Below are 19107 nucleotides of genomic sequence, written 5' to 3' on the forward strand. Positions count from 1 at the left end.
CAAATGATATTTCGTACATAAGTTCCGAAAAACTCATTGGTACGAGCCGGGGTTTGAACCCGCGACCTCCAGATTGCAAGTCGCACGCTCTCACCAGTCTCACCTCTAGGCCACCAGCGCTTCCCCATATTACCCAATTACCTATCTATACCTATATTATCTATGTATTTTTCCACCTTTTTCGTGAATCGACGAGCTTTGTTTTGTATAAAAAAAAACCACTACGAATTAAAGAGTTCGCCATTTGTTTGCCTGTTTTTCGTGAAAACTCCGTGGATTTGAACTAGTATTGTTTTCTTTTTTACTGAGACTTAGCGAATCTCTGAAAACACCCACATTGACAAACACTTTACTAGATACAAGTACAGTGTCGAACAAGCATTTGTGTAAAGAAGCAACAAGAGCAGCATACGCGGTCGCCATGTAATAATACGATACGAGAGAATAAATGAAACAATCGAATAATGATTTGTTTGTATATTATTTCCAGGATTCAGCGAAATAAAAGTGGCCACGAAACGCGGCACTGAAGAGTACCCCGTCGACAACTCGCTGTCGGTCACAGTACTGCGGCCAGAGCGAGTCATAGACCGTATATTCGTCACCAGCGTGGCTCTGTTTGTAAGTATCCTGCTGAAATACAAGTGGCCACGAAACGCGGCACCGCTGAGTACCCCGTCGACAACTCGCTGTCGGTCACAGTCCTGCGCCCAGAGCGAGTCATAGACCGTGTATTCGTCACCAGCGTGGCTCTGTTTGTAACTATCCTGCTGAAATAAAAGTGGCCACGAAACGCGGCACCGAAGAGTACCCCGTCGACAACTCGCTGTCGGTCACAGTACTGCGGCCAGAGCGAGTCATAGACCGTATATTCGTCACCAGCGTGGCTTTATTTGTAACTAGAGTACCCGGCATCGGCAACATCAATACTTCACGTATGCCTGTAAACAGTTGATAAAAAAAAATTGATTTGATTGAAAAGCTGTCGCAAGATTTCAAAGCTAGAGTCGACCCATAGGTTAGCGAAAACAAATCAATCTAACCAAGAAACAACTATTTGTTGTAAGTATTTATTTATTTATATTAATCTTGAATAAAAGCTTAACTTACCTAAACCAAAAAAACTTTTGGATGCAGTATGCTCGCATGACAATTGTATCCAATAAAATCTGAGCCGTCCGAGTTATTTTTTCATGTGTTTTAAAAAGTTACGAGAATATTTACTTAAGTTATGATTGAGCACTATGGCTCTAACCTTTTTAGAAATATCTAATCGTCCTCTTCACGCTACTCAGCCCATTGAATGTTTAATCCGTCCGATAATCTATAAGGGGTCATCCATTAATTACATCACACGTTTAGGGGGAGGGAGGGATCAAGAAAATGTGACATATTGTGACATGGGGGAGGGGGGAGACACAAACTTTGTGACGTCACTTTAACTTCATCAGTAACCGAAAATTTATTTAAATTATTTTATTCGCTGTACATTTAAATAACAAGTTTTTGAAACGATAATCGTTTTTATTCTTTTAATTTTCTTTCGTAAGCAGGTTATAAAATTACTAATATTTATATCGTCAAAAATATTTTATAAAATATTAATAATACTTAGGTACTTACTTAATTCGATTTGGCGATTTCGTAGAAAAAATGTGACGTCACACTAGGGGGGGGAGGGGTAAAAAAACCTAGAAATTCGTGTGACGTAATTAATGGATGCCCCTTAAGTGTTAAATGTATTAGTTAGCCATTTCCACACTCACAGCTGCTCACAGTAATCCAATCACTCGCTGTTTGATACATGATTCATACCAGCTTCGTATTTTGTTAAACTTTGGTTAGAGAAATATTCGCACAATGAGTGATATAGAGAAAATAAACAGTTTACTTGCGATTATAAGTTTTGTAGCAGTTTGTTACCATGATTATTTTTCCAATTTGTTTAGTGAGCAGGTAAAAAAATTGGTTATTAGATTTTTTTACTTTATAACGTAGCGAATCAACATATTATTTTATGTTATTCTGCCTCGTCGCCCGAGGAGACGACCGTGGTATAATTTGTTAAAGTGCGCATTATGGACAGGGTTTGTACTTAACTACGACTAATGTTTGGTATGAATGCAATTAAATCACGTTTAAAGAATGACAGGAGAACGTAACCTTGGTGACAAAAGTGAAAGTGAAAAAACGTTAATCCACCTTTATAGCCGGAGAGCTAGCCACGGAAATAGGTATGCAATTTATAGAGCAACGAAATCCCTCTAGTTAGACCATTATAACAAAAGGTGCCAATCACTCATTCAGTAATGTTCTACTCTGACCTTCTTACTAAAACGTAACAGTTGAAAACACAGCGTACTCTTATTGTAGTTTTTCGCATTTATCAATAGGGGGTATTACTGCCGCCTAATGTTCTAATGTTCTGCCGCCAGAGTGCAGCAGTAGCACCCATCGTAAACCATAGAGCAACTTATACATAATGTGCCTTAAACTGTTTTTTGGCAAGTTTTCACAGACAATAAAATATGACATTGATACATCAAGGCGGTTTGTTTACAAAGGGCCTACCGGGAAACGTGAAAATCGAAATTCAGCTATTTGCCTCTTTATCGCTCGAATATGCAAGAGTGATAGAGACTTAGAGAGGTTAGATAACAAAACGTCAACTCTCTCGTTTGCGGTAGACCCTTAAATTGAGTCGCTTAACTTCAAACTCGGGTAAATCCATCTGTCAGATTATGCGATTTTGGTATTAAGAAAACGTAATAGGGTAGATATTTGGTGAGAGGGTCCAATGGATTTACCCGAGTTTGAAGTTTAAAGTTTTTTTTAACAATAAATGTTTATTTCCCAGGTGTCCCTGATCTTCATCAACTTCGGGTGCGCGTTTAAAGTTTTTTTTAACAATAAATGTTTATTTCCCAGGTGTCCCTGATCTTCATCAACTTCGGGTGCGCGATGCACTGGCCCACGGTGAAGGAAGTCGTCAAAAGGCCTGTCGGGCCCGCCATCGGAATGTTGGGGCAGTTTCTCTTCATGCCACTGGTGAGTATAATATTACTAGGCTACTCAAGTAGGGGAGACCGAGGTGAGTTGTGACAGAGGAGAGTTGGAACATCGTCGATTTTTTGGAACCTATTAACTAGAAACTAGGTCGCAATAGCGCGCGAATGTTAGTTCAAGTTACGAGCTAATAAATGCACACTGTTGCGACCTAGTTTCTAGTAAATAGATTCCAAAAAATCGACGATGTCACAACTTTCCTCTGTCACAACTCACCTCGGTCTCCCCTAGCTGTACTGTTTTATGGAAAAATGGTAAAGCAGTTCTTTAAGTGTGCAAAAAAAAAAGCTTATTTTGTATTCAAAGGTATATTTTCTCCCTTTCCAGTTTATTCATTATCTGTGTGTTAGCACATTCAGTACCGAAAACCCGACTATCGGGTATTTTATGATTTTGTTCCTAAGCTGGACTACCCGATAGTTGGGACCGTGGTACTACTGCTTTATGTGACGAAATTGTTGTGGTCTGGCGCGGACGTCTTGTAATATGGCGATTGGTTTACTGCGACATAAACCGCATATTGCTTGTGTCAGCGCAACCTAACATATATATACCGGGTGTGGCCTGTAACACGAGCAAAAAATTAAAACATAGATTGTACTCCTCAAACGATGACGCTTTTGTTCAACAACTTTTAAAAATTATGAACATACCCCGGCCGGCGAGAGCAAAAATGCGTCTGCTCCTAGTGCTTAATTAAATATCGACTATTCTATCGACATATGGATGTCGATAGAATAGTCGACTTTTAATTAAGCACAATTTTTTTTTTTAACTGAGCCATTAGTATTTGTTATTTATTTCAACTTGATACCTCCACGCGTTTCTAAGAATAACCTTAAAACAATTTTCTATCAACATAAAATTATTATTTACACACACACATTTCACATTATTATTTTTAAGCTTATATACTATTTCAATCAACTGATTACAATTATAATCAATTTATCATACTCACGGGAATGTTCGTAATAGATAAGAGTGAGTGACAGTTGTAAATAGATACTTTTCACATACTCTTAACTAATAGACCTCTTTCATATCATATGTGTATTTCGCGATTATAAACAACTACTATTTGACATTGACTCAAATCAATCGGTGTCAATCGTAGAAATTACATTGAGACAAATTAATTTACCATCATTGAATTCATTTATATTATCGACCCGCCATGCCATGGTCCAGTACATCGTGTTGTTTTTATCGACATCGACCAAAGTGTGTGTCCTCGCACTATTAAGCTGTCAACGCATTTTTGCTCTCGCTGGCCGGGGTATGATTATGAAGTATTTAGACTCGCTATTTTTCATACAAAATAAATATTGTCTTCAATGGACGCCATCGCCACGCCACATCATTGTGATTGACGTTGCTTGTCACGCCTTAAAAATAACAAAATTCGCAATACATTGCGTCTTAGAATAAACTTTAAAGTGTGTTAAAAATCAAACCACAAGTTATTTTTAAAAATCGCTGAACAAATGTTCGTCAGTATGAGGAGTACAACCTACAGTTTAATTTTTTGCTCATATTACAGGCCACACCCGGTATAGGCAGGCATTTAGAGAATATACGTTCTTATACTATCACACATAAGGTGTTTGACTTCTACTCCCGTCACCCGCTCGAAACAACATAACAAGAGTACATCTTGTTATTTACATTTACATGTACAGTCATCAGCAATAGTATCTTACACAACTAGGGCCTCAAAAATATATGACGCGCTCTTATTGCGCTCCAAATAAGAACGTGTCACATATTTTTGCGGCCCTAGTTGTGTAAGATACTATTGCTGATGACTGTACAACATCCAAACATAACGCTTTCAAACTTTCATATTAATAATATAGTAGGATTTAATCGTATTTACCCTATTCGCAGATGTCATTCGGCCTCGGCTTCCTCGTATTCCCCGGTTCCGACGACGTGTCGGCCGCCATGCGACTCGGCATGTTCTTTACGGGCGTATCTCCCGGTGGAGGCGCTTCCAACATCTGGACCTTCGTGCTGGGAGGGAACCTTAACCTGTCTCTGGCTATGACTTCTATATCTACGCTGGCTTGCTTCGGTAAGTGCTGATAATTCAAATCTTATTACAAACATAAGGTCCAGTTAAAAGCAAGTTCTTCACCAATGTATCTTTTGGAGGAACCTTGAACATTGGACCTTCGTGCTGGGTAAGAACCTTAACCTGTCGCTCGCTATGACTTCTATATCTACGTTAGCCTGCTTTGGTAAGTGAAATAGACACTATTTAACCGATAGTAAACCTTACCGTAAAGACATAAGGTCCATCGTCAGTTAATGGCATGTTTTACACCAGCATATCTCCCGGTGGAGGCGCTTCCAACATCTGGACCTTCGTGCTGGGAGGAAACCTTAACCTGCCGCTCGCTATGACTTCTCTATCTACGCTGGCTTGCTTCGGTAAGTGCTGATAATTCAAACCTTATTACAAACATAAGGTCCAGTTAAAAGCAAGTTCTTCACCAATGTATCTTTTGGAGGAACCTTCAACATTGGACCTTCGTGCTGGGAAAGAACCTTAACCTGTCGCTCGCTATGACTTCTATATCTACGTTAGCCTGCTTTGGTAAGTGAAATAGACACTAACTGATAGTAAACCTTACGGTAAAGACATAGGTCCATCGTCAGTTAATGGCATGTTTTTCACCGGCGTATCTCCTGGTAGAGGCGCTTCCAACATCTGGACCTTCGTGCTGGGAGGGAACCTTAATCTGTCGCTCGCTATGACTTCTATAGCTACTTTAGCCTGCTTTGGTAGTAGTAGTAGTAGTAGTAATCACTTTATTGTACACAACACAGGTTTACAAAAATAAATTACAGTAATGGAAGTACAAAGGCGAACTTATCCCTATAAGGTAAAGTAAGGTAAGGTAGGTAGGGTAAGTGCTGATAATTCAAATCTTATTCCAAAAACATAAGGTCCAATTGAAAGCAAATTCTTCACCGACCGATCTCTTGAAGGTGCGTTTAACATTTGACCTTCGTGTTGGGAGGAAACCTTAACCTGGCGTTTGCTATGACTTTTATATCAACGCTGGCTTGCTTCGGTAAGCGCTGATAATTCAAACCTTATTGCAAAAACATAGGATCAAATTAAAAAATGCCTTTGCTTGAGTGGGGTGAAGCCAAATTCAGAGAGGTGAGAGACAGTTTTTAATTTAAGCACTCAGCCCTCAGCTTTATAACTCAGTCCAGCTTTGTAGACTTTCATAATTAAGTTAAAGCTCGAATCCTTTAAAATTCTTAATAGTATACTTTTACACTGTTCCAGTCCTACCTCTAGCCGCCCAGACATCAAAACTTGCCAAGAAAAATGTAATTTTGATTTGGCAAAAATAAGGTTCAAATTTGAATGGAACCAGAGACCTTTTTATAGGTCTTTGGGCGGCTAGAGGTTAACCCTGATTAATTATGTTTCCAGGATTCATGCCAGCCTGGCTCTTCTCACTCGGGCAGGTGGTCTTCCGCAACGCGAACATCGTGGTCCCGTACGCGCGCATCGCCTCTTTCGTCGTGGGCCTCATAGTCCCCATGGTCATAGGCCTGGGCATGCAGCGGTGGACCCCCAAACTGTCCGCTTTCATGGTCCGGATATTGAAGCCGCTGTCGACTTCGCTGCTGCTCTTCATTATTATATTCGCTATTGTGACTAATCTATATATTTTCGAGCTGTTTACTTATCAGGTGAGTTTATTATTTTCACTTTTCTTTTATTTAACTGAGTTCTAAGGTACCTAATGCTACTACTGTAAGAATGTTGGCCCCTAAAGTAAAGGAATGAAAAATACTGTAGTATTATTTTTTTACTTTCTTCAGTGAGTTTTAAAAGTATTATTCTGACTAATTTGGACTCTAAAGTACCTCAATTCAAAATCATAGTCCCATTCTATAGGGCCCTTAACTTACCCCTCTGCCGAAAACCTTGCACAATTGTGCAAACTTTTGTATGGACTGACATGGCTATTTTTACGTTACTTACAATACATTTGATGTCCCCTCCCCCGCCAAAATCGGTAGACTGTTTTGTATAGCCAGCCAAGAAAGTGGTACCACTTTTCGACTCTATCAATCAGATGAGACCGTACAGAAAATGACAGCCAAGGCGTCTCCAGTTACTAAATGCTCTAAGATAGGGCCTCATAGTCCCCATGGTTTAAGAAATACCAAATGCAACCAATCCCTCCCCTGTGTAGATAATCGTGGCGGGCATCGGCCTCCCCTGGCTGGGCTACGGGTTCGGGTACGCCATCGCGCGCCTCCTGCGCCAGGAGCACCCGGACGCGCTCGCCATCTCCATAGAGACGGGCGTGCAGAACACCGGCATCGCTATATTCCTGCTGCGGTACGCTCTTCCGCAGCCTCAGGCTGATCTCACCACAGGTAACTATCTTTTTTCTTAGCCTCTTACCCCCTTATTCATAAAAAATATGTTTTATCCCTTTCTGACAAATACATAATTCAAAATGACAAATAAAGACAAAAGATTATTAGCTAATTGAGGCTTGTAGTGCGTTTATGAATAAGGGGTTTAAACGCCACAGACTGCAATTGACGTCAACGCAAAATCGTGACAACGACGCAAAAGACGGCATTTGACGTCGATCGTTTTTTGATGAAAATCTACTGAAAAACACCCCAGTTTTACAGTACCGGTCAAAAGTTTAAGTTCACTCTGCGAAATAAGGTTATCATATTTAATTATGTTCAAATATAGAATATGTTTTGAATTTCAAACGTTTAATTGTTTCCACGACTACCAAATAACAATAAAAATACCTCTTGGAGGAATCGTTTTATGTTATTCGGAAAATTTGATCCATTTAATATTTTTGTTCCGTATTTCCTATGAGATTTCGTGAAGTTAGAAATCATTTAAAATGGGTCGCAAAGCCGATTTTAGTGTCGAAACTCGTGCTGTTATTGTAACTCTGTCAAATGAGGGCTACACGACGCGGAAAATCGCTGAAAAAATGAAGGTTTCACAAACCGCTGTCGTGAGTACTTTGAAACGAAAACAAAAAACCGGTCTTAATTGCAGTCGATCTCGATCAGGTAGGCCAAAAGTCACGTCTAAAAGCGAAGACCAATTTATTTGCGTGCAGAGCAAACGCCAACGTACTCTAACTGCTCCAGAAATTTGCGAAGAACTCAACGCCACCCGAGAACAGCGAGTATCGGTTTCGACAGTGCAACGGCGTCTGCGAAACTATGGTCTAAAAGGTCGTATTGCTGCCAAAAAACCCTTGTTACGTAGTCAGAATAAAGTTAAGAGGTTGAAATGGGCCCAGAAACACAAAAACTGGACGTCTGAACAGTGGTCTAAAGTTTTATTTTCTGACGAATCGAAGTTTGAAATTTTTGGAGGGAGACGTCGTCAATATGTTCGACGACAAGTAGGCGAACGAATGATAAAGCAATGCGTGATGCCAACAGTGAAGCACGGTGGAGGATCAGTTATGGTCTGGGGATGCTTTGCGGGTGATAAAGTTGGTGATCTCGTGAGAGTCAATGGCATAATGGATAAGAAAATGTATCATAACATTTTGCAACGTCACGCTTTTCCATCTGGAAAACGGATTGTAGGCAGAGGTTTTGTTTTCCAACAAGACAACGATCCCAAGCATACGTCGAAGTTGTGCAAAAACTACATTTCATCCAAAGAGAACCAAAAAGAATTAAAATATATGGATTGGCCTCCTCAATCGCCCGACCTCAATCCGATTGAGTTGTTATGGGATGAATTGGACAGGAGTGTGAGAAAAATGCGGCCAACTAATAAAGAACAGCTTTGGGAATACCTATACATTTGTTGGAATAAAATTTCGACATCAACACTGCAAAAACTAATTACGCGAATGCCGAAAGTGTGTATGGCAGCATTGAAAGCAAAAGGCGGATATTTTGAAGAGTCTAAAGTTGGCAAAAACTGATCTTTTTTATTTAATTGTGGTTTTAAATTAGAGAATTACCTTTAATTTATTATGTAATAAAAGATTATTAAACACTTTTATTAGTACATTGTGTTATAGCTTCATTTAACCGAATTTACAGAGTGAACTTAAACTTTTGACCGGTACTGTAGGTTGACATTATTTATTCACAAAACTAAATTTTACTCTCGTGGCGTCAGTGGCACATTGATCTTTTATTTGACTATAATAATTTTGAAAATAATTAATAACATTTCTCAACAATAATCAACAATTCCTTTTTTGCAGTGGTCCCAGTATCAGTGGCCATTATGACCCCAATTCCTATGACCTGTATCTACATCTACCAGAAGCTGAAGGCTTGGTGAGTCGCCATTTTGTTTTGACACTTTTTGAGTTTTCCCCCTTATGTTAATAATGAGTTTTCTTTTCCGAATTAAACATATTTTAAACTATTTTCAACCGACTTCTATATAATTATTATTTTCAAATTTCGTTTAGGTATATCATTTTATTGTTGTCTGCGGACTTGCGGACTCTCAGATTTATCATGCGAGTTCGAAAAAACTATTTCAGTGGCTCAAAATTTATTAAAAATTATATCAGATCAACAGAGATCCTAAAATATTATTAATATAGAGTCACGTAACATAATATATTCAAGTTTTTTTACTATAAAAATGTTTCTGGAAGTCGGTTGTATTTTTTTGTTGTTAATGAGTATTTTAGAAGTGAGGTATTTTTGTGTTATTTTATTAAAAATTGTTTATATCATAAAAGAGACCAATGCTTTTGTTGCAGTAAAATGCCGGGATTTATTTACAAAATTGTTCACAAAACATTTTCTTTTTTCCATATAAACATATCATCGCCACCATTACACCATACGAAATTGCGAATTTAGTATGGGAGGTATGTCAAAAGAAGTTAAATATTTGCCTTCTCTAACAAAACGTGACGTTCCCAAGCAAAAGGTACCTTGTAAGTTATCAATAAGGGTGATTTCGGCATGTTGATCCCGAAAGCGCCTTATAGATTTAATGGTAACTTTTACTTGAGAATGTCACAAATGGGGAACTGGTGTCGGTCATACTCTTCATTTATTAACTCGCTTCTCACTTCTGCACTACGCTTTCACTAAGATAATTGCAGGCTGTCAATAAAAACTGACAATATTATTGATAGTCTGGAGTCGTCTTTAACATCCTCTTAATGTTTTCTGGTTTTCGCACACTGATTATCTGTTTTTGCTTTTGTGTGTGAGCTGAAATGGTCTTTATTCTTTCTTCCTTAAGGTTATTTTCTCTTAGTGGTAGTTGTCTTTTTTTTCTGCAGGAACTACAATGCTTGAAACGCATGTTTACTTTTTTAGTTATATCTAAGATGTTTTTAAAACTGTTTTATCAAAAATTATGTGATACAATTATAGATGATATCAGTTCAAATGACACCTATATCAGAACAGGTTATACGGATAGCGGATAATTTAGCATAGAGAATTTCCAAACAAGAGCTAGGGAAATAAAAGAATTAAACTTCGATATTCGAAATACGACGGATGACTAAAAATAAATCATAGACTAAACCTGTTAAAATAACGTTTATAGTGAGCAATTTGTACTTTTAACTTCTGTAAATCTGTAGATAAACTCGCGTATAGATGTAGTGCATAATTATTTTCCATCGCATTTTCTCGGAAACGTTCGTATTTAGAAAGAAGAAAGAAAGAAAATACATTTATTTACGTCAAACCAACCACTTAAATTACAAATTTAATATCGAGACATAGACGTTAAATAGGACCCCCCACTCAGCGTAATGCTGCGACGGTAAGCCGCAGCGCTGATTTTCGGTGGGGACCTAACTTATCTTAAACTTCTTCTTCTTAACTTATATTAAAACTAATAAGAAGAAAATTAAAATTGATAACACAAACAGGAGGAAATAAATATAACTGAACTAAAAGATAACAAATGTGTTGAGGCCTACCGCCATAAAACATAACAAAAACATGGGGATTTAGTAAGAAACAGTTAAGAGTAAAGAAGAAGTTAAATAAATAAATAAATATTATAGGACATTCTTACACAGATTGACTAAGTCTCACAGTAAGCTCAAGAAGGCTCGTGTTGTGGGTACTCAGACAACGATATATATAATATACAAATACTTAAATACATAGAAAAACACCCATGACTCAGGAACAAATATCTGTATCATCATACAAATAAATGCCCTTACTGGGATTCGAACCCAGGACCATCGGCTTCGCAGGCAGGGTCACTACCCACTAGGCCAGACCGGTCGTCAAGTTAAGTTAAGTGTTTAAATTGGCCTAGTGCGAAAAAGAAAGAAATAAGGGTAGTTGATGGTATTATTTATTTGTCATGCTACTTCAGACAACCTCAGTACTCTTTGTACCGAGACTGACTGAAATAGCAAGACACGATCGTACATTTCCGTAAAAATACGATGGAAAATAATTACGCATTACATCTGTACCATAGGCAAGCGTTGTAGTTCCTACGGGCTACGGTGCGATGCGTTTGACCTATTTGCAGGCATGAATAACTTTTAATTCCGCACTAACTACTAAATACTAACTGCAATGTATTGTTTCAGCTATGTCAACCGAAACCAACATAAAAAAATCGTTGAACACGACGCAACCCCCAGCAGTGAGACGCCTCAGCCAGTCAATGGTATCTCAACCATTGATGTCGAAAAATAAGGACGCGCCGGTCTAAAACCAGGTCTCGCACTTCACCACATTTTGTAAAACAATAAACTGAACGGCTGATATGAAGTTACATACAAAATACATGGTAAATAAGGCCTAGTTTCCCATCTGAGTAAAAATAAAAGATGATCAAGGCCTAATGTTTTGAGACTGCTCCTTTAGAATGATACTGAAGAATTAGCAAATGATGTCTGAAGTGTTTATGCATTTAAAGATACACTGCCAATAAGACAAGCGATATGTAATTATTATTTCCTAAATGAATGGATATAGTTACAAAATTTACAAAGAAGTAGTTAGCAATCTGCATTAGAATATTGCAGATCTTAAGTTAATAAACATATCAGAACAATATGACTATTTTAATAGAAATTAAATTGACCAATCAAGTAATGGGGTCAATTCATTCATGCAAACTTCGCATCATTCGTTCAGTTTATCGTTACGCTGGCAGATCTCGGCGTGGTGAAGTGTTGCCAGTCAAAATTCAATGTTGCCAGCCTGAAAAAGTGACAAGTATTTTTGAGATCTGGTTTTGCAGTTTAATAATTAAATGTAAACTAATATTTTTCGAGGATTACAGTTTAAATTTACGGCGCATATTTTGGTGCTTAATTTTTTGTGAAAAAATGTTTAGACTTTTGTAGCGTTTCTTAACGCCTTGATAACTTTTTTAGCACAAGGCCTTCATATGTTTTGGCCGTGCTAGTTATTTATTTGAATGACATTCCTACTTGTCATTATTTTGGATAAAAGTCACCTATAAAATTGTATGTCACTTTAATTAGTTTGAAGCACTAATGATCTGGGCGAGGTTTTAACACTTTAGTTAGACACTTTGTTTACATTATTTGTTTTGCTTGTTACCACGTTGTATTTTTTGCTTCAAATTGTCGATAATATTCGATTGCGAAAGTTTTGTATTGTTGTGTTTATGATTTGATTTTGAACTTTATGTATAGTGTAGAAAGTTGAGTTTCATGGTCCAACTGGATAAATGTTCCCTAATACTTGAGATCCAAAGTGTGATGTTACCCTAACAGCAATAGTAGTTCAACGTGGTATTTTTGCTTTTTTAACTTCTTTAGAATGTCTTGTCAGTTATGGTCGCCGGCACGAATTATGAGAGAACGAGAAACAGATATAAACGCATTTTGGTAAACACAGAAACCTAGAAAACGACTGCTTAATAATTTTTTCATGTAACTAACAAAAATAGTTACAAGCATGGAGTAAAAAACTACTGATTTTGCATGACCTATGTTGACAACTATGTTGACAACCTCCATTAAATTTGTCCCTTGCGCTTTAAACATTGAATTCTCACTCCTACACCTATAAAGGTATTTTGACAGCGGTAATCAGACAGGATGATCAAATCGACCGATTTGATCAGAAATGAAATTGGCGCCAACCAATCTCCAATTTAATCAGTTCACCAATTTTAGAATTATCGTGATATTAGAGGATTATAAATTGAAAAAATGCCCGAGAACGAAAATACAGGCGTTACAAATTAGGATGCTTGCGTCCGCACTCTATCGGTAAAATCGACCGATATCGGCGAGCCAAATTGGCGATTGCGTCCGCACGGCCTGATTTGATCGGACAATTTAATCAGATTAATTGTCCTCGTCTGGATACGCCTTGTGTCATACGTGGTGTTGCCACATTCACACCACTGTGGCCTCCCTTTTATACTCGTACCTGAGGGCCTACCGCGAACCACGTTCGACGTGTTGCCTCCCTGTCACACTTACGTACGAAATTACAAATGCGACAGAGAGGCAACACGCCGAACGTGGTTCGCGGTAAGCCCTCTGCTCATGTTTGGTGCCGGCGACGTATGTCGGATTTCACATGACTCGTTTTATAGGTGAAACAGATGTGGAAGGCTGCTAGGATGGCATGAACAGTATTTGTTAAGTTATGAACAATCTAATTATGTTAAGAATGAAATACATTTTTTTTATGTATATGATGGTTTCATTTCACTGTATACCTTTATACCAAGAATATAAACCTTAATACTCGTACCTGCTTAAAAAATTGGCGAAAGAACATATCACGAGAAGAAATTGAAAACTCCTAAAGCCCTTTTGTGCAAGCAATGTGAGACGTGATTTTGTAAGCAATGGTAAGTAAAATATTGTTGTGGCGTTGAAGGAAGTAAAGATTCCAAGAAAACTTTGAAATTTCATAGTCGCCCTTTTCGTAGATTATAAAACGTCCAATGTGTATTGCGTCTTACATTTTGCTTATTGAGTAATGAGAGAGTGAGACGCAATGATATAGCATAGGACAAAGAAATTGGACAGGTAGAATACCACCCTCAGACACAGAATAATTAATAGTACTACCGTACAGAAAGGAAACTTCCTACAAAAACGAAGTTTGACAGCGGTTCAGGGTCGAATCATGCTGGCCCTTTCTAATATATGACACTATCCCTTTCGGCTATTTAGGGTTGTCGAAAATCAAGTGATTATCTTATCTGTGGTCGTGCACGCAAAAGGAAGTCAATTGGTGCCAACCCTAATAATTATTAATTGCACGGAGCAATGCTGAGCCGAGTTTGACCGAAGTCAGGAGTGCACCCCTGCCTCAGATCAACGTGTAGTGTTGCCATAGGTGCCTACATTACAATCCACGACTCTTCTTTTTCCGCACAGACCAGACTATGCGCGTGAATCGCGGGCGAAGCCGCGAACGCGAGTGTGGAGTCGATTTCGCTGTCTGCGAAAATCGACGCCACACTCGCGTTCGCGGCTTCCCGCCGCGATTCGCGCACGAGTGTGGAGGAGGCTTTAGGTACTACAATACGTGTAAAAGTGCCCTTGTGGCCATTTGCTGAATAAATGTTGAAGTTTTGAAGTCTGTGTGGAAAGAGAAAACTCGTGGAATGCATGGGGTTCAATATAGTCTGTGTGGAAAGAGAAGAATCGTGGAATGTATGTGGCCCAATACATTCGTAGCTCTTCTCTTTCCGAACAGACGCTACAATACACGACTTTTCACTTTCAGAACTTATTCCGAACAGATTCTAAAAAAATATCCATAAAGAGGATATGTCAAGAAAAACCTTTTTGCACAATAATACTTAAGTTTTTCGACAACCAAACACTTGTCAAAACTGTCACAAGGCATGACCAATATTATATCTATGGGTGGTATTCCCCTGTCCAATGTCAGTGCATCTCACTCTCTCATTAAAGCAAAATGTGAGACGCAATACACATTGGACAAAGAAATTGGATAGATGGAATACCACCCTATGGCATGACCATCTCTCAAACTGCCAAGACATAATAATCTCAAAATCTAAATAACTAAAATCAAATCAAATGGGTACTAAATAACAAAAACTAAGCAACTACAATGTAACCGTAAGATCACCGACCAAATACGAAAACCACGAAAAAGCATGGGTACCGCAACTCTACATAAACACTTACAAAACCAGACCCAAGTATGAAGAATCTAGCTTTTGTTCGTGATTGTAATCTGCAAATTCCACTTAATTAACAAATCAAGTAATCCAGAGCCTAATTTAATAGAAGGTACTGAAACGCAGTCGATATGCAGTCAGTGGTCAAAGAATGAATAGGAACTCAAAGAATAAAAGTGTAACTGTTCTCAATTACTAAGATTCAAAGCATCAATAACATAAAAACTTGTCACACCGTCGCAATTTTTCTAACTTATCCCTAGAGTTAAAAATAAAACAAGATGGGTAAACCCAAGCACGACCCGCCAACCCCTACGTTCCCCTACAAGATATCAAAACGCTTGAACCTCATGAGCATACCTCGGCCTTGGTTCACTGTGTCCGACGAGGGTAAGCCGGCCTACACGCCGAGCGGCATCAGGGCGTCGGCGCTCCGCGGCCGGGGGACAGAGCGGGTCTATGAAGCTGCTTGGCCTTATGTGCGGTGAGTTACGTCACAGAATAAATAATAGTACTAGGTATAGTTTGTAGGTTTCTAATAGAGCCCGACGGCTAAACCTATTGTCTATTGTTAAGTAAAACCGCTCGTGCCACGTGCCACAACCACCTGCATAAAAAATACGTACCTACTTCGGCGAGTCGAACGCTACAGAACCAGTCTAAAATGTGTCATCGAGATGCGTAACAAAGACACGTTCTCGGAGAGCGCATCTACACTGGTTTTTTGAGCGTGGACTAGCCCGCGCACAGGTGCCAAATTTAATTAAGACCCTTTTTTGCAGGTAAGTAGCACGTGTGGTTTTACTTAACAATAGACAATAGGATTAGCCGTCGGGCTCTATTAGAAACAGAAGATTCACTCTCTAACAAAACGCGTCTGTTACGATCAGGACAGATATGGCCGCTAGGTGACGACAGCGCAACGCTAGCTTATGGCTAGCCACCAAAATTGGTGTGGAACGGACGTACTTTTAGCTACCTGTAACAAAGCGACGAAATCGCGGAGTGAGCCACGCCTGGCACGATAGGCGGGGCGTTAAAAAGGTCAACATGCCAAGCTGGCAGCTGCGCTTTCCGCCAATCACCTTTGCTTTACACCCTTTAGTCCGTAGCGGCAACATACTTGCCATCACACTTAAAACAAAAACGCATCTGTATTATACGATTTACGGTTCGATATTGAATGACTAGAAAGGAATGTCAAATGGTTAAAGGGTTAACCCTTACTTCCAGCCGCTTCCTCCTCATCAAACGCATGTACAAACACATGTTCTCCGCCGAGCGTCTCGAGCGTATCGACCGCATGATGGAGTTGGCAAACAGCACGGCCTACTCCAAGCTGGCTGGCTGCGTCATGGACCTCAAGTCGAAGGACAAGAAGGACCCGAAGAAGAAGAAGGGGTGGAGCGAGACGGATTGGAAGAAACATATGGACTACATCTCGCAGATCTCGAAGCCGAGGAAGGACTTTACTGTGGAGGTTCCTAGGGTAAGTGTAGCTGTAGAGGTAAACCATTTTTAACCTTTTCGTCGCCACGTCAATGAATTAATTAGTGCAGAGATATATATAACTCCGTATAAGATAAATAAAGTCTATGAAAAAAACGTGCCTCGGAAATCAAGAAAAAGTCATTCTCGAATAGATGGCGCACACACCTTTGGCCTATTCTCGGCTAGATGGCGTTGACGACACCGTTTGATATTTAACAATTTTAACACATATCAGTGAAAGAACATGGGTCAGTATGGAACAATAAAAATTATTTATCCGTAAAAATATTTTGATTAATTTATACATTTTCAATTTTATTTTAAGTTGTAATCGTGTGTCGATAGATGGCAGTAAATGTACCGTGACTACAAAATTTACTTGGGCTATAGCCCTCTATACTATCTATTATCTTTGATTAGTGTCATCAACGCCAAGTCACATATTATATATTGCAGGCAAACAACACGTATAAACATATTTCTATCTACACTCAATCCAGAAACTAAAACTAAACGCTACCTATTTTAATCTCAAAACATGATTTAAGAATACCGGTTTCTTACTTTCTATAATAAGTACTTTTTTTTCTATAATGAAAAATTAAAAAAATTAAAAAAAAAATTAAAAAAGTTTATTGTATAAAATGAGACATACAGTAAATCACGTCCCTGAGTCCTGATCTAGGAAACCCTGTGTTACAACTGTTACAGGACCCAGTTTCATTAACTTATACTAGTTTCTTTAATCTATATAGTAGAAATGAAACTTATAACAGAAATGTATTTTTTCATATTATAGAAATGTATTTTTTTTATAATAAATGTTGAAACGCCCGTTTTCAGCGAGGAGAGAGGCGAAAGTTGGAAGAATTGCTGCCTCGCATCAACATTATGGCTGCGCTGCCCGATTTCAAGGTGTACCGTCGGCCCTCGCAGGAGTCAAGCTACAGGGATCCTACCAAGGCGAGTACACATTAGGGCCCCCCCACATCTGGCGTCTTTCGAGCGTCGGCGTCTACAATTCTATGGCCGACGTCGACGCAACGTCGACGCAGCGTCGACGCAACTGCGCAGCGACGTCATTTTCCATAGCGCTGGACCGACGCCGACAGACGCCGACGCTCGAAAGACGCCAGATGTGGGGGGGCCCTTACCAGTCACTACGCAGTTTAGGTACATTTGGGCGGCGGGCCTCCCGGGCAGGGCAGGCGTATGGCAGTGGGCTGCCGCTCGACCGCACGATCGTCGTGTCACGTGGCGCTCGCGCAAAGGAGATTCACGGTTCGTGCGCGGTTATAAGTTTCATTTTTGTAGCAGGCGGCGAGTATAGGTATAATTTTATACCTAAATCTGACTTTTGTGAAGGAGTGAATTTTCTGTACGGTAGTACTATTAGTTATTCTGTGACATTACCCTCTCCCCTCGTGCGTGGCATTTCGCCACGGCTCATGGGAGCCTGAGGTCCGCTTGACAACTAATCCCAAGAATTGACGTAGGCACTTGGCGCGTATGTGGTCGATAAATCGTACTATGCCTGGAAAAGGGTTAAGTTTATTGAACATTAATTTAATATGACATAATTTATAATGGTAATTTGTGTTCTCGCTTCTGAGGTAAAAAGTTGTATCTATGACGCAAAATCAATAGTTATTTACAGCTCATGGCCAGTGGGGAGACACTCCTGACTTCGGTCGAACTCGGCTCAGCATTGCTCCGAGCAATTATTAGGGTTGGCATTGGCACCACTTGACTTCCTTTTGCGTGCAAGATCACAGATAAGATAATCACTTGAATTTTGACAAGCCTAAATTGCCGAAAGGGATAGTGCCATATGTTAGAAAGGGATAGCATGATTCGACCCTGAACCGCTGTCAAACTTCGGGTTTGTATGAAGTGTCCTTTCTGTACGATAGTACTATTATTTCTTATGTGATTGGGCTTAAAATTTAAACTTTGTTACATTCAGGTACCGCCAAAGGCCCTCAAGTACGTCATCTCTGAACGAGTTAAGTTTCTGGCCAAGGCCCGAGCAGTACCGCAGGGCTGAGCAGGATAGCATGTACGGAATGTGAAGAAGAGTAAAGGAGGTGGCAGCAAGTGATACCGACTAGCAACAAAACCATTCACCGCCTTGGAAATACAGTCGGAGATTCAATAACAAAAAAGACGCAATTTTTTTATGGTAGCCGCAAACCAAACTGATGACCGACATACCACTATCTCTTTCTCTCTTGCCACGAACAGGCAAGTGTGAATGAAAAGTTTTACGACCCCGGGCGTCAGTTTGGTTCGCGGATCTAGGGTCTGAGGGCCTACCGCGAACCACGTTCGACGTGTTGCCTCTCTGTCGCACTTGTAAATTCGTACGTAAGTGTGACAGCAAGGCAACATGTCGG

The 19107-nt window shown here is 39.5% G+C and overlaps 2 protein-coding genes across 5 annotated transcripts in view; both read left to right on the forward strand.

Moving 5' to 3' along the window:
• LOC134675179 (ileal sodium/bile acid cotransporter-like) overlaps positions 1–13743 on the forward strand; it is a 65643-nt gene extending 51900 nt beyond the window's left edge. For 2 of the 4 annotated variants that reach the window (XM_063533376.1, XM_063533375.1), the window contains exons 4-10: positions 491–621; positions 2929–3048; positions 4957–5143; positions 6524–6786; positions 7296–7482; positions 9321–9396; positions 11655–13743. In XM_063533376.1, the coding sequence (XP_063389446.1) occupies positions 491–621; positions 2929–3048; positions 4957–5143; positions 6524–6786; positions 7296–7482; positions 9321–9396; positions 11655–11763 (1073 nt within the window). In that variant the 3' untranslated portion in view covers positions 11764–13743. Of the gene's footprint in view, positions 1–490; positions 622–2928; positions 3049–4956; positions 5144–6523; positions 6787–7295; positions 7483–9320; positions 9397–9833; positions 9945–11654 lie in introns of all 4 variants that reach the window. The other 2 variants (XM_063533377.1, XM_063533378.1) reach the window with 2 other exon arrangements.
• A 1387-nt stretch (positions 13744–15130) lies between these two features.
• On the forward strand, positions 15131–18827 carry LOC134675236 (uncharacterized). The gene is made up of 5 exons (XM_063533452.1): positions 15131–15332; positions 15486–15704; positions 16454–16709; positions 17555–17674; positions 18678–18827. The coding sequence occupies exons 2-5, from the start codon at positions 15502–15504 to the stop codon at positions 18756–18758; spliced, it is 660 nt and encodes a 219-aa protein (XP_063389522.1). The 5' UTR covers positions 15131–15332; positions 15486–15501; the 3' UTR covers positions 18759–18827.
• The last annotated feature ends 280 nt before the right edge of the window (positions 18828–19107 follow it).

The sequence above is a fragment of the Cydia fagiglandana genome, chromosome 21 (assembly GCF_963556715.1).
Source record: "Cydia fagiglandana chromosome 21, ilCydFagi1.1, whole genome shotgun sequence".
Classification (NCBI taxonomy): Eukaryota; Metazoa; Arthropoda; class Insecta; order Lepidoptera; family Tortricidae; genus Cydia; species Cydia fagiglandana.

What these genes read in the sequence shown, in the direction of transcription:
- LOC134675236 (XM_063533452.1), top strand. Translation starts at nt 15,502, where the DNA reads ATGGGTAAACCCAAGCACGACCCGCCAACCCCTACGTTCCCCTACAAG. An exon ending in TTACTGTGGAGGTTCCTAGG is followed by an intron (nt 16,710 to 17,554) that starts GTAAGTGTAGCT and finishes GCCCGTTTTCAG; the next exon opens with CGAGGAGAGAGGCGAAAGTT. An exon ending in GCTACAGGGATCCTACCAAG is followed by an intron (nt 17,675 to 18,677) that starts GCGAGTACACAT and finishes TGTTACATTCAG; the next exon opens with GTACCGCCAAAGGCCCTCAA.